General features: G+C 39.5%; 1 protein-coding gene and 1 long non-coding RNA gene across 2 annotated transcripts in view; one reads left to right on the forward strand and one right to left on the reverse strand.

Moving 5' to 3' along the window:
- LOC106946233 (C-C chemokine receptor type 1-like) overlaps positions 1–6,884 on the reverse strand; it is a 14,006-nt gene extending 7,122 nt beyond the window's left edge. The window contains exons 1-2 of the mRNA XM_015030440.1: positions 6,728–6,884; positions 6,351–6,545 (exon numbers count right to left, since the gene is read on the reverse strand). Of these exons, the coding sequence (XP_014885926.1) occupies positions 6,351–6,532 (182 nt within the window). The 5' untranslated portion in view covers positions 6,533–6,545; positions 6,728–6,884. The remainder of the gene's footprint in view (positions 1–6,350; positions 6,546–6,727) is intronic.
- Positions 3,965–15,240, forward strand: part of LOC106946234 (uncharacterized) — an 18,740-nt gene continuing 7,464 nt past the window's right edge. Inside the window, exons 1-2 of the long non-coding RNA XR_001424725.1 lie at positions 3,965–4,247; positions 12,237–12,243. This is a non-coding gene — a long non-coding RNA (uncharacterized LOC106946234). The remainder of the gene's footprint in view (positions 4,248–12,236; positions 12,244–15,240) is intronic.

The following is a 15,240-nucleotide window of genomic DNA, read 5'->3' on the forward strand; positions in this document are numbered from 1 at the left end:
GTTTAAATTTGGGGGCATTAGTTGGGGGGTTTTTTTTTTTTTTTTTTTTTTTTTTTGGCCGAATCAAAATTGGTTTATTTCGCAGAACAGCAGTGGAAATAGTTTTGTCCCTCATCACGAGTCACATGATCAAAAAACAGATATTGACACTGGTGCAAACCACAAAGAAGACAGCAATAAGCAGTTGGAGGATGTTTTTTGATGACTTATTCACTTGCATTTCTTATTCACTGAAAACACACTGCATCTGTGAAAATGTTTCTTTTCGACATTAGTGAATGTTAAAGTTCTGCACACATTTGTAATGGAAATGCTGCTGGCGACCTGCAGCAAGACCTGCTGGATGAATATGTAGCAACATTTTGTTGTTGATTTTACAGCAATCCCTCATACTGAGCATGCATGTAGCAACAGTGGAAAGGAAAATCCCCCATTTTGGTAAATGGTAAATTTGTACTTGTAAAACACTTTATCAAGTCAAAGTGCTTTACACTACATTTAATTATTCAATCATTCACACGTAAGAAAGAAACCTGCAGCAGAACCTGGCTCACTTCTCCAGTAAACAGAATTGGCTCAAGCACAGAACCTTGTGGTTCTCCCTGAGTAACCCTGGAATATGAAGAAAAATCTATTGTTTGCAAGAACGACCTGGGCTCTGTCAGACAAATAAGATTTAAACTTGCCTGGTATATTCAAATCTTAAAGGTTAATCTTGTGGTCAGCTGTCAAACAGGAGGTGAACAGACATAAGTCCAATATCTGGGGCCTTTAGAACGTCATTCACATCTTTACCCAGTGTGGCTTCACTGCTATGCTGAGCTGTGAAACCACACTGAAAATCATTTCTGTGCAGAGACTCACACCTGATTATAAACTATTTTCTTAAGCGTTTTAGATGAGAAAAGAAGATGAGACATTGATCTGAAATCTAAGAGATGGTATTTAAACTCCACTGTCTGAGCTACGTTGCTGCATTTTTTTTGTAAGTGCTTGCAGTTTTTCAAATTTCTATAAGTGAAAGGAGTCAGATAACATTGGACAAAATGGTCATTAGGATCACTTGAAAGATTTAAAATGTACAGTATCAATCCTTTTCAGCCCAAAGCCCACTGTGTCTTTTTTTTCCTCCACTTGGTATCTGTCATTGTCATTTGAGTTTCCATGAGAACATAAAATATCCTCACACTCTTCTTCTGGAGGTAGAGCTGTTGAAGAGGCTTGGTGGAGCAGAGAAGACTCTTGGGGGTTGAGATAGAAGCCTTCAACCCACCCACTCCTCTCTACCTACCGTACTTCACTCTGTAGGAGTGAAAATAACAAGCTTCCACAGAACCAGGACTTCATCTTATAGTCTCAGTGCTTCTTTTTTCAGACAGCCTCATTACATCCCCCCTCAAGTCTGTCTTTTCAAATGTTTCAAATGTCAGAATAAAATGTCATTTTATGGCAAATTTCTGTTTTTTTGTTTGTTTGTATTGAAGGGTGTTTTCTAACTATTTCCCTTTGCAAATGTGCTGTCCAGTTTTTGATCAAACTTCAAAATGGCAAGTTTTTTTTTTCACTTGCTACATTTAAAGTTGCAATTTTCCTACATGCTAGTTTTCCTTGTCAGTGGGCTCCCTTATTTCCACAGTTCTCTTCATTGCTTTGCATTCACATATTTGACTGAAAATAATTAATGTTTACTTTTTACAATGTATTCCATAGAACAAATTTCCCAATAGTTTTTAAATACACTGTTTAGAAAAGCCCAACTAGGGCTTTTCTAAACAAATTAACTTACGCTATAAGCACCATGACACAGGCAATGGAACCGCTGTTTAATTCAGTTTGTCTATGTCACTGTGTCTGTTTCCATGAAATAAACCTGAAATAATTAAAATAGGACTCGCTGTGCATTGGAAGAGATAAGACAAGTAGAGGTTTATGGGTGCCGTCATCACAAGATCCAAGATAAGAGAAGTTGCAGTGTTAACAGCCTGTGTGTTTTTGTTAACAACCTCTCAACTTCAAACCAGAAAGTGATTAAAACAGAGCAAAGGTTTTGGTCTGGCCGAGGAAAACTCTGAGCAAATTCTAGTCTATGGAAATGAGACGATGTTGCTCTACGGAGGTTTCGAGTGGCACAAGAGGTACAAACGAGAAAGACTGTTCCCAATGTTAAGTACATCAAGTATCTGATGCATGGACATCAACTGACTGACTGATCCAAAGTGAAATCTGGAAGATTTGGGCAGGTTCAGGGCGTGTGTAGAGATGTCAGTATTGCTGAATGAGTCAGTATGGGTGTGTCTGGGTGTCCAGGAGTATCTTCACAAGCCAAAGAGTCATCACTGTTCATGAGTAATGAATGACAGAGGATACCATAGAGACCAATCACCACAGCCTTCAGTGGAACAATCCACTGTCACAGTGAGGACAGCAAGACAGTCAAATTCCAAAGTCGTCCTCATGTTACTTGCATTTTTCTATAACAGAGACATTGCCCATGTAGAGCTGACCACTAGCTCATTTCTATTGACCATATAATGCACTTGATGAAAACACAGCAATTTTTAAAAATCTAGTTATTTGATCAAACGTTTTGGCGCTAAGATAACCCGTATTGAAATTGGTTCATTTCACAAAACTGCCATGGAAACACTTTTTGCCTCAAGATCGACAACCAGATGTTGCCACCATGAAGAAGACGACAACAGGAAGTGGTAGCAGATTGATGATGCAGCATGTTTTTTGGAACAAACTTATTCACATTATTTCAATTGCGTTTCTTGTTTAATGGAAAAACGCAACTGAGCAGAAATTGTGTTTTTTTTTTTGTTTGTTTTTTTTACATTAGCGGAATATTGACAAAGTTTTGCATAAGTTTGTAATGGGAATGCAGCTAGCATGTCTGCAAAGAGATTATTTACTCTTTACTGCATGGATGTGCTAACAGAGGTCAGACTTGCGACTGGACAATTTGGGTCTATTTTACCACAACATTGCGCAGGCTCACAATGTTCTGAGCATCGGACCGTTCCTGACCCACAGCATGGCTGTGCAGGACCAGCCTCTCTAATCATAACCTGGCATTGTTACCACGGAGCTGTAGACGAATGTGGAAGTGTGTTAGACTGAATAGGAATTAACTGGAAGAGTAAAAGTTGTGGTTTAGTTTTCATGTGAACACTTTGACCCACAGTTCTGTTCTTTCTCTGACACACCTTGTGGTTCTGTGTGACTCTTCTGTGATCCTGACTAATGTAGCTTCATGGATTTTAGACAAATAAGTTTATATCAAGATCATGCATTCTAAATCTCTGTCAATTTTACACCCTTCATCCCAGTACGCACACTCCACAGAAAATCCATCAAAACCAACGGACATGCTTGAAAGACACGACACATTTTTGTAAAACCCAAAAATACAAGACTAAGTGGTAAAGAGTGTGATGACAGCTTTAGCAGTGTGAGAAGGATTTTAAAACAAAATAATAACAATTTTTGAAAAACTGATGGAAGCACAAATGAAAGTAGTGGTGGGACTTGATTCAAAATTTTAATCAGGTAAATTGCAGGCTCTGTAATTACTTAATTATAATTGATCACATTTAAATCAAAATCAACAAAATGAGCAAAATTTTTAATTTACAAAATCAGACATATGAGCTCAATAACAAACATGTTATCCTGGTTATTCAACCATCATATTGGGGCTAAGTGATGTTCTATCTACAGGTCCTTCTCAAAAAATTTGCATATTGTAATAAAGTTAATTATTTTCCATAATGTAATGATAAAAATTAAACTGTCATACATTTTAGATTCATTGCACGCCAACTGAAATATTTCAGATCTTTTATTGTTTTAATACTGATGATTTTGGCATACAGGTCATGAAAACCCAAAATCCCTGTCTCAAAAAATTAGCATATTTCATCCGACCAATAAAAGAAAAGTGTTTTTAATACCAAAAAAGTCAACCTTCAAATAATCATCTTTAGTTATGCACTCTATACTTGGTCGGGAATCCTTTTGCAGAAATGACTGCTTCAATGCGGCGTGGCATGGAGGCAATCAGCTTGTGGCTCTGCTGAGGTGTTATGGAGGCCCAGGATGCTTCGATAGCGGTCTTAAGATCATCCAGAATGTTGGGTCTTGCATCTCTCAACTTTCTCTTCACAATATCCCACAGATTCTCTATGGGGTTCAGGTCAGGAGAGTTGGCAGGCCAATTGAGCACAGTAATACCATGGTCAGTGGTTTTGGCACTGTGAGCAGGTGCCAGGTCGTGCTGAAAAATGAAATCTTCATCTACATAAAGCTTTTCAGCAGATGGAAGCATGAAGTGCTCCAAAATCCTCTGATAGCTGCTGCATCGATCCTGCCCTTGATAAAACACAGTGGACCAACACCAGCAGCTGACATGGCCCCCCAGACCATCACTGACTGTGGGTACTTGACACTGGACTTCTGGCCTTTTGGCATTTCCTTTTCCCCAGTTTTCCTCCAGACTCTGGCACCTTGATTTCCAAATGACATGCAAAATTTGCTTTCATCAGAAAAAAGTACTTTGGACCACTGAGCAACAGTCCAGTACAGCTTTTCTGTAGGCCAGGTCAGGCGCTTCTGCCGCTGTTTCTTGTTCAAAAGTGGCTTGACCTGGGGAATGCGGCACCTGTAGCCCATTTCCTGCACACGCCTGTGCACAGTGGCTCTGGATGTTTCTACTCCAGACTCAGTCCACTGCTTCCGCAGGTCCCCCAAGGTCTGGAATCGGCCCTTCTCCACAATCTTCCTCAGGGTCCGGTCACCTCTTCTCGTTGTGCAGCGTTTTCTGCCACACTTTTTCCTTCCCACAGACTTCCCACTGAGGTGCCTTGGTACAACATGCTGCGAACAGCCTATTTGTTCAGAAATTTCTTTCTGTGTCTTACCCTCTTGATTGAGGGCGTCAATGATGGCCTTCTGGACAGCAGTCAGGTCGGCAGTCCTACCCATGATTGCAATTTTGCGTAATGAACCAGGCTGGGAGTTTTTAAAAGCCTCAGGAATCTCTTGCAGATTCCTGAGGCTTTAACCTCAGGAAGAGCAGTGGCACAAAAAGTGGGTATGCAGCGCATGCAACGCATAGGGGCGCAGCACCAGAGGGGGCGCCAAAACCCCGTCTGGAGGGTGCCAATTATGTTTTCCCATACACTTCAGCGCGCCTTACGCTCCTTCACCTCATGCACATAATGATGTAAATCTAGCGCGAGTTTCACCCTTAACGTATCCTCGCCTCGGGTTTGGGGTGGGGGGGCAGTTGTACCACTGCCTCAGATGATGAGGTTAATTGCTCGTTCAGAGAACCTTTTCATTTTCATGATATGCTAATTTTTTGAGACAGGAATTTTGGGTTTTCATGAGCTGTTTGCCAAAATCATCAGTATTAAAACAATAAAACACCAGAAATATTTCAGTTGGTGTGCAATGAATCTAAAATATATGACAGTTTAATTTTTATCATTATATTATGGAAAATAATGAACTTTATCACAATATGTTAATTTTTTGAGAAGGACCTGTATTTATCTGTCCAGTGTTTCAGGAACTCCTGATCATTAATGGATCTTGTTTAGAAATGTGGACTGTGAACGCTGACATTAGCATTAGGAACGTCTGCTGCTGCTTCATGTTTAGCATTAAGATGATATTCCAGCTAACTCCTTTTAGCATAACCTGAGCACACCAATAGTCTTCCCCAGCATCCAACTAGGTTGATTTTTTTGAAGCAAACTTCGATGTGGCCAAGAGAACCGGCTTCATCGTCACTTTGCCGTTGTTGCAGATGTCGCTTGTGCGTCACATTTTTGGGCGTACAAGAAACACAATACAACTGTTCCAGCTGGGGACATTTCTATATAAAAAAAACCACTTAATTGTGCAAAAAATTTGCTCGTTAAAATTCATGTAATTAATTAAGCGAAATTAACACATTAAAGTTCCGACCCTGACAAGAAGATATTCACAGGAAATTTGTTATGTAATAAGTCTTGCTTCAAGTAGCAATAAGCTTTTCTCTGTTATAACTTTTCCCTGATTCTTTGAACTGAGATTGCTCAACTTGCTTCAGCTATGTCAGAAACCTTCACAGAGGGGAATGGGATAGGTCTTTAAAACAAAACAAAAAAAACTTAAGGAAATTTCTACAGTCCACTTTTAAAACAGTGCATAAATGTTTTGGTCAGCAGCGTGAAAACTTGCTCTTTTCTGCATATGCTTTATGGATTGAATTTAGATTTTACATTTCTGATTTGGATGAACATAAAAACCATTTATTTCGTAAAAGGTCCGGGTGGAACTTGGCTTTTACATACACTTACCGATAGATGATAATCAGGACCAGCCCGTTGCCGAGGAGACTGAAGGCAAACATGAAGTAGTAGAGGACAGATATTTGAGCTCCTAAGAGGTTAGAACTGTTGTGGTCGCATGGTCCTTTCGGTTCGGTGGGCAAATCCGAATAGTTGTCATAATCATAAAAGGGGGTTGTTGTGTTTGCCATCTTTATGTAAATTCTGTCAAAAGCAGAAATAAACACAAAAACTTCACAAGGTCATGCTGCAGTAAAGGACTTTGTAGCAATTAAACAAAAACAGAGCAAAAAAATAAATAAATTCAAGCAACTAAAAAGCATAATTCATGCATGCTTTTGATGCATGTACCAAAAGCAGACAATCAAAGGAATAAAATGTCTTACTGCGGCTGAACAGCGCCAACTGCACTCTGAACTTCAGTCCCACTGCAAACCCAGTGCAAGTCACTCACTTATAAGTCAGCAAGCCAGAGGAAGTTCCAAAGAAGTGTGGGGCTTCTCTGAATGTGTGTGTTTCTGTGTGTGTTGCAACAGTGTCTCTGCATGCAAAAACCACACAGCACTGTTCATCTTTTAAAGTCGCCTGCACAGAAACAGCTCACATGTGCAGCATGTTAATATCACAGTCATCATCAAAGATAAATATCTCTGAACACTTTCAAAATGACTGCAGAATGAAGAGAAAAACAAAGAAGAAATAACTCCTAGATGGATGGATGGATGGATGGATGGATGGATGGATGGATGGATGGATGGATGGATGGATGGATAAGGGTTAAAGCAGAAGTAAAGACAACAATAAAAAATGAAAACTGGAGAAATGTCTTACTATTTTCTACACTTTCAGGGTATTGCATAAATATGAGTTTTCGCTCAATTTTCAGTCCTCATGTTCCTGTCCTTCCTCTGTAGTTCTGTTGCTTCTGCTGCTCCCTGAGTCAGGAATGGAAGGGCTTCATGGGACGGGGAACAAAACACGGAAACACAAATTCAAATCACTACTTCATCTCAATGGAGAAGAAATATGTATTCAAACCTGAGCAAATCTACCCTTGTCTAGAGGTAGTAATGGAAACTTACATTTTGAAGCATACCATTCATCTGGTAAAAACATTCCTCATTCCAGCATTCATCACACCCTTGATGCTGGAGTCTATCACAGGGAAGATGCAGAGTTTGCTGAATCAGATTCTCACGCCTGTCAGACGTCAAGGTTATGTCCAGCTGTCAGCACCCAGCTAATGTGGGGCCAAGACAAAGTGAAATTACTCAACTTCTCCTATTCGCTCCAAAGAAGATTTCCTCATTTCTTGCAATCCGTCTTGTGGATTGCATTACGATTTACGAATATCCTTATGAATTAGACATACCAGCAGATCTGCTGATGACAAAGCTACACTCACTATTTCATGAAACAGGAGGCTCTGCATCCAGACAGGAAAACCTTTGAGCCTGATGACGGCAGCCATTAACCACATTATTCTGATAACTTTGCTGCATCATGTACACAGTACATTTACTGTCACGTACTAATGATATCAACAAGGCTGCTGTTGCAATCATTGATGAAGAGGCACATGCTCTTTAAGTGCATATTTATCACTTATCAATTTTTTTATTCGGCATAATGTGTTGTATTTTGCTGTATTACTGGAAGGAAATGTTCTTAATTTTGTTGGTATTGCCCTTTGCTGAACAATATGCTATAAAAGTTTCTCGAGGTGGAAGTCAGGGTAAGGAATTTGAACACTGGAATAAAGCACAAGGATAAAATGCTCATTTCAGCTGCCTGTATCTGGAATCTAGTTGTTTTGGTCATGATCCAAGTCTTATGACCATTTTTGGGGAGGAGCCTGGAGGTTAACTGGGAAATCCAAAGATTTGCTGTTTTTGAAAGACCTGTATTACTGGAGATGAAATCCCAATCTGTTTATCTATCGCCCCCTTCATTCTACCGTCACTTAAACCTCTCCACTCAAGGCTGAACTCAAACCCCAAAAAGAGAAGACGACCAACAGAACCACATTATTTCAGAAAGCAAAATTAGGGCGTGAGTTTTTCACACTACATGTCCTCCAGTCCACCACTAAGCCTTGAGATCCTATCCATAAACATCTCAAACAAGCCAATAGGTACATCTGGTGAATTCACATGCACTGGGAACAAGCTTGACTACGTGTCGAGAAAGAGGATGAGCTCTTTCTGTGTTCACTCAGGGACCGTGTAGTCCTTAAGAGTGTCACTTCTACCACTGTAGTCCTGCACCAACCCTGAAAAAGATTCCTCCGAAAAAGTATCTGCAAGTCTTTTCCAGGGAACCATGTAGACCAGGCAACCAGACTCTGTCAGTTCGGCAGTTCCATGAAGGTAAAGAACTGGTTCACTGTGCCACGACCAGAACCAAACATACTACAGCTACACTTCTGAACCTCCCTCCCAACATCCTGAACTACCCAAGGGTATATGTCAGTTAGAATACATAACCAACTCCCATGGTAACCCACTCCACTGACTCTTTACCACTAGTACATACTCAACGTTGCTCAACTCTTCTCTACACGGTTCATGTCATGTTCTGTTACAACTGTGTAACAGCTATATGTGTTTTTGGTCACCATGGCCCCCAGAGAACGAAACGTAACACAACCTGACAGAAATACAACGCAACAAACATAGAAATGTCCCCACTCAGTCATCAGAGGAGCATAGTGTTATTTTCAGTGTTGTTGCTGTGAGTTTTTACACACAACAACACTGTTGTAAGGAAGTCGCTCTTATGACTCCACTTCCAGCAGTCTACTGATGCCACACTGGGCACTTTTGGAACCCCAACAAAGTAGTTAATGAAACTGGAGTTGTTCAAAGTTGAGGACGAGTGTCATGGCAACCAAAACATTTCACCATATTGAGTATCCAAAAACGAGACATCATTTAACCGATAAAAAACAACACCATGTCAAACTTCTGGTTAGCATGTTTTTGGGTGGGGGAGGTGCAGAAGGACGTTGGATGTTCAGAAAGTTGCAGAGTGTCAGGAAGTGGAGGTGAAATAGATAAGAAGTAATCAGGAGTCAGTCCCATCTGCCATAAACAGGCTGGTATTACTATGGCAGCGTAGAAATGCTCAGCTAGAGCAAAGAAAAGCAACATGTATGTTTGATATTGCCTTGAATGACATTTTTTTGTGAAAAATAAAGGACATACATGTTTAGCTCTTTATTTAGGAATTTCTAATCTTCTCTGTTATATCTATAGCTAACAGTTAACCTAGTCACTGTCACTTCAGCATACAGCCTGTTATGGAAATTTCATTATCAAAGAATGAGAAGCTGTTTCAATAATAAGAGAAAGATTAATCTTTGTCTTTAAGTTTCTTTATTCGAAGGCAAAAGCATTCGAAGACCCTTCTAACTGTGCACAGTCAGGAGAAGAGCCCTGAACAACACACATCACATTGTTATATAGTCACAGCAAGACAAAAACCCACCCAAAGTCTGATCTTATCTCTACTACCAGATGGACCACAGAGACAATCCTGACCCCCACCTCATGAACTATCCTTCACCTCTTGGAGGGGATGATTTTATGGCAGGAAAGAGCTGATAAGGATGTCAGGAGAAACTTCTAATTCTTCTTTGTTAGTTAGTCATGGGTTCAGCTCAAACAAGGTACAAACTACATTCCACACACGTCAGTCCTTTAAGACAATCACCATATCAAGCATTTTATCCAAGATGTCTTCAGGTCTCTTCTGCTATCACAACTGTGGAAACATCTAAACATTATCTGCAAACTTATTTAATGGACAAAAACATCTTCCAGAAATACAAAGACAAAGCAGATATAATCTGTAAATAAATGAGAAAAAGTATCATCAGTTCCTTCACAAATGAAATAAGACTGAAAACAAAATTTTCTAATACAAGCCACAAACCAAACTGAATGTTCAAGCTTTCAACCGGACAGTCCTCCTTAAAAGAAGCATAATGATGACATTCTAATGTTTTCACCAGATGTTATGGCTTATGGATAGTATTATCAATTTTTAGTAGCAAGTGGGGCTTCACTACTTTTTTCCTGAACTGATATTGCTCTAAAAAATACATTTTACTAAAAGTTTTAGAAAAGTTAATTTACCAAGCTTTAGTTTTTATTTTATTACTTGATTTTGTTTATTAAATATAAATATCTATGTGTAGAAATAACACACAGGCTGTTGGAGGGGATCCTAATCCAATCATTTTTACATTTTTAATTAGATTTGAACTGAAATCAAAGTGTTCATCTTCATTTTTTCCAGCATCACTGGAAGGAAAATAGAACCTGAGCATGATGCAACCACCACTATGCCTGTCAGTGTTTGAAACTTCTGCTGTCAGGATCGTGGGCTGTTTGAGTGTTTAGTGTTTTCATTTTTGATCACCTGTTTATTTGTACTCTGCCTCCCTTGCTTTATTATATATCAGTCTTTTTCCCGCTGTTGTTTTGATCTGACTTTGGTGAGTCATTCGTTTATATTTAGCTCATCCTTTCTCATTGTCGGATTTATTTTGCCTGTCGCCTTGATTACAAACACTCCCCTCTCTGCTCTTCTGCATCTGGTTGTCTCTCTCCCTCAGCACGCCTGCCTGGTCTCTCCTCACAGCTGCACCTTGCTTCCAATTAGCTTCCTGCTTTTTCTCCAGTAATCAGACTCCCTAAGATTTAAGCTCCTCACTTCCTTTCACTTACTGATGGATCCTGCTGTCGTCTCCCTTATGTTCCTTTTTGGTTTTCTTATATCTCAGGCCCTGTATTCCTCTGAATAATTGGAAGTCACTTTTTCTTTCAATAAAATTTCAAAACTCATGTCAAGTGGCTCTCTGAGGTTATTTTCGTGTTCAGTGCTCTCGCTGAATTTGCTGACGTGAAATTGACTACACTGAGAACAGTGGCACCGGAGAACCAGTGACTTCCTGTTTATGAAAAGTGGTTCCATGGTTATAATTTTTATGTCATTTATTGATTTACATGACACTTCACAAAACAGCAAACAGTAAAGTGCTGTTTTGCAAAACAAACTAAAAATAAAACCCTGCCTGTTTCCTAGAAGCAAACCAGACATTTTACTTCAGAATTTCTTTTGAAATTTGAAGTAAAATGTGAAAGTGCTGCTGAGTATTAAAATGAATCTTAAAAAGGGAAGCTTATATTTAAATAGTACCAGGTCAGAGATTGTGAGTTGAAGTTGGTTCCAGAGTGTGGGTGCTCTGACCAATTGTTTCAGTGTGCATACACTAGTTAATTCTGGAAACATTGAAAAAGAACAGGAATGATGAGCCATTTGCCATGGACACAAAACTCTATAAATCAGAATTGTGGGGTGAGTTTAAACCCCTGACAGCTTTAAAGTGAAGACAGGAGGAAGATCATGACGGGTGTGATGTGTTAACATGTGGAGATATCAGTTTCTGTGGAAGGCAGGTAGCCACATTTTGAAGCAACTGAAGCCTTTTGAAGGATAATTGTAATAATAAAGAGCATTATGATAATCAATTCATGACTTGATAAAAGCATATGAAACATTCTCAAGATTAGCACATTTTAAAAGAGGTTTAACTTTAGCTAAAACACAAAGGTGGCAAAAGCTCAATTTGACAGCTTGTTTGCTAAATTCAAAATTCTTATTAAAAAAATCACATCCAGATTTGTTACAGTGGCATTAAAATTCAGAGCACTGACATCAATGGTGGCATTCTCACCGAACAGGATGTATTTGGTCTTCTGTTCAGTCAAAAAGACATTTTTGCTTAACCACTGTTTAAATGTGGAGATACGATCAGGGAGAAAGTTTTAAATGCAACCCAGACAGGTAAACCTGAATATTGTCCACATAACCCGGGAAAGACATGAGATGCCAGGTTGTTGTCGCTCCAAGTGGCAACCGAAGAAGGAGAACCCTGTGCCCCCCCACATGACAGAGGAGCTCTGGAGGACCAGATCTAAACCAACTCTATTTCATCACAGCAAACAGTTGATTAGGCCATTATCCCAAACATCAACACTGCTTTAAAATGCAACAGTAAATGTTTGGAATGGTCCAGTGAGGATCTTTACTGCAGATTGGTAGAGTACGTTCTACAGTCAGCTCTTTAAATATCATTCAACCAAATATCAGTGGGAATGTATGTATACATTTGAGCCTATATGTATAATTATGAATAAAAGAAATATCACAATAAAACAAAATTTGTACACCCATATATTTACTTATTATATTTTATCAGTCCACCATGGAAAAGCAATGGTTCATATGCATCCTTCAGAGGAGGAGTTAATCCTGGAATCTGTGGGTTGCCAGTTCAAACCGCTGCTCTGTCTGTCTCTGTTGTTGTGTCTTTGGGCAAGACACTTCACTGGTTTTACCTGCTGCTGGTGGCAGCCATAGTGGGGCCAAAGGGCCTCAGTTCTGTCAGACTGCCTGAGGGCAGCTGTGGCTACAATGTAGCTTAGCACCATCAGTGTGTGAATGTGTGTGAATGGCATGCTTTAGCATCCTCTGGACTAAAGAAAGTGTTATCCAAGTACAGGCCATTTACCGTATGGTTCAAAATGAACATGACATCCAAATGAACGTAATCTTCTGACTAACTCCAAACTTACTCAAAATCTTCATTAGGGCACATCTTCAAAAAAAGGTTTTCCATACACTTTGTGAGCTGTTAGTTTCAGCTCACAAAGTGAAGCTGGCGCTGCTTGTATCAGATCACTAAATATCAAGTTGATCAGTAAGAAACAATGTGCTAAATGTCTCTTGCTCTAACAGCTGACAATGACATTTCCCCACTGAAAGTTTATGGCTTTTAGAGGAAAAGGAGATTAACAAGATTAGGAAGATTCTGTTCAGGCTGAACTGAGCTAGTGAAGGATTTGCACACTAAGTATTGTTTGAAAGGCACATTTGCAGTCGCTAATGCAGGAGCAAAGATGTGAATGTTCACTTGCTAAGTACCTCTCTGGTTTGTGTCAATGAACTGAAGCCAGAAGGCTTTCTCCTCTGTTCTTAATTGTAGCTCAGCATGTCTACAATGCTTATCTGCTTATTGTGGAAATACTGAGAGAAATGTGTGCTCCGGCGGTGTGCCACCACCATACTGTCTAGAAAGCAGCTGCACTTCCAACTTTACATGCATATCCACATCAAGGGAAAGTGGCTTATTCTCTGCTGTAAATGTCAAGAACTGAAAGTATTTACAGTTTTTTTTCAATTAACAGAATATTAGATGTCAAACTGCCCTCAAAGATTTCTTGAGCAAAGTCTTTTGAAGAAAAACACATAGTGGCTCAATGCAGATGCACCATTTAGGCAGCTTCACCATACAGGTGATGTGTGACACCGGAAGCATGAACTTGTTCATTGACTACAGTCACATGGACCTTTAACCTCTTCAACTCCAAATTTCTGCAACTGTAGTCACAGGGGCATCAAACTGCTTAGAGCTGGACTTATAGCCTTTACCTTTAACATGAGGAGTCAATCTAAAGGAAATGTTTGATCACTAAAGGGTTAAAATCTACTATTGCTACAAAACAGTCTTTATCTCACTTTCAGTCGCCACAAACAAATAGCAGATGGTGGGAAATGACATAGCAAGGTAAGGCAGTGATGAGAGGGGAAAACCCACTCCACCCAGCCGTCTAGCTTAGCAACCAGAACGGTCTCTAAGCAGAGCTCTGCTGCTCCGAAAACTCCAGGGCGTAATTTCAAAGAAACTCACTGTTGATTAACTGAATGGTGAGATGAAATGTTTGGTTTAGTTTCTAGTTTAAAACACCTTGAAACTATTACACAGATGTAATATGGAGGACTTAACCTGCCAAAACAGAACTAAATAAATGGTTTCATAAAGTATTAAGTATTAATGGGGCAAATGTTGCTTTAAAAACAAAACTAAGAGCTTTCCAAACTAAGATTTAATTTTCATTTTCAGTAGTATTAACTTAATTTTTTTTCTTTCTTGATTTATTTTCCTCTCCATTTCTCCCCTGCTGTTTTCTCCGTTGTCCATTTACTTATTTATTTTTCTTTTATTCATGTTCTCTTTTCTCTGTTCTTTGTCAGTGACTCTTTGAAGGAGGTAAAGTGAGGTGTGATGGGCAGGGAATCTATCCTCGTGGGCAGGCCTAAAGAGACAGCCTCTCTCCTATTGGTCAACGTTGAGATTCAAGCTCCAAGCCGGAAAAGGTTATGTTTCTAATTTTTGGGGAGAAAAAATGTTTACCATACCAATCACTTTATCAAACTATTTATTATTTCTGTTTTTATTGTCAGTTTTGACATGACCAGTCGTCCATAGCAGCAAAGAGCTTCTAAAAACAGACTGTTGCTAGGGAACCCCCGAGTCTGACTAAAAGAAGCCACATTAAATGTCACCAGATTGATTTCACAAGCTTATTTTTACTTCTAGCCCGTATGCTTTTATCTTTCAAATTGCTATACTATCATTGGTAGATTTCTCTGAATTTTAATGAATAAAATCAAGTATCGTCACACTTTTAATTTAAAGTAAGTTTATATGACAAACTATACACCACAATGGGTTTGATATGTAACTTAATCCAATGCTGTTCTTCACTATAGGCGCTTTCGCACTGCACGGAACGGAACGCAACGCAACGGAACGGAACGGTTGTGTTCGCATTACAACTTGCGACCGGTGTTATAGATCAACTGGTGGCTAAATCAACTGGTGGTGGCAGCTGGAAAAGACTGATGTTTCTGTGGGCGTGGCTTTTTAGGACCCCTTTACCGAACCAGGAAGTAAACAATGCAATAAGCTTAAAGAACTACAAACCTTTGCAAAAATACTGTAATGACGCCAGCATACGACAGATAGAAGTCCCACCAAACGGGTTTA

The sequence above is a fragment of the Poecilia latipinna genome, unplaced genomic scaffold, assembly GCF_001443285.1.
Source record: "Poecilia latipinna isolate Pla-1442-1.1 unplaced genomic scaffold, P_latipinna-1.0 Scaffold182, whole genome shotgun sequence".
Taxonomy (NCBI): domain Eukaryota; kingdom Metazoa; phylum Chordata; class Actinopteri; order Cyprinodontiformes; family Poeciliidae; genus Poecilia; species Poecilia latipinna.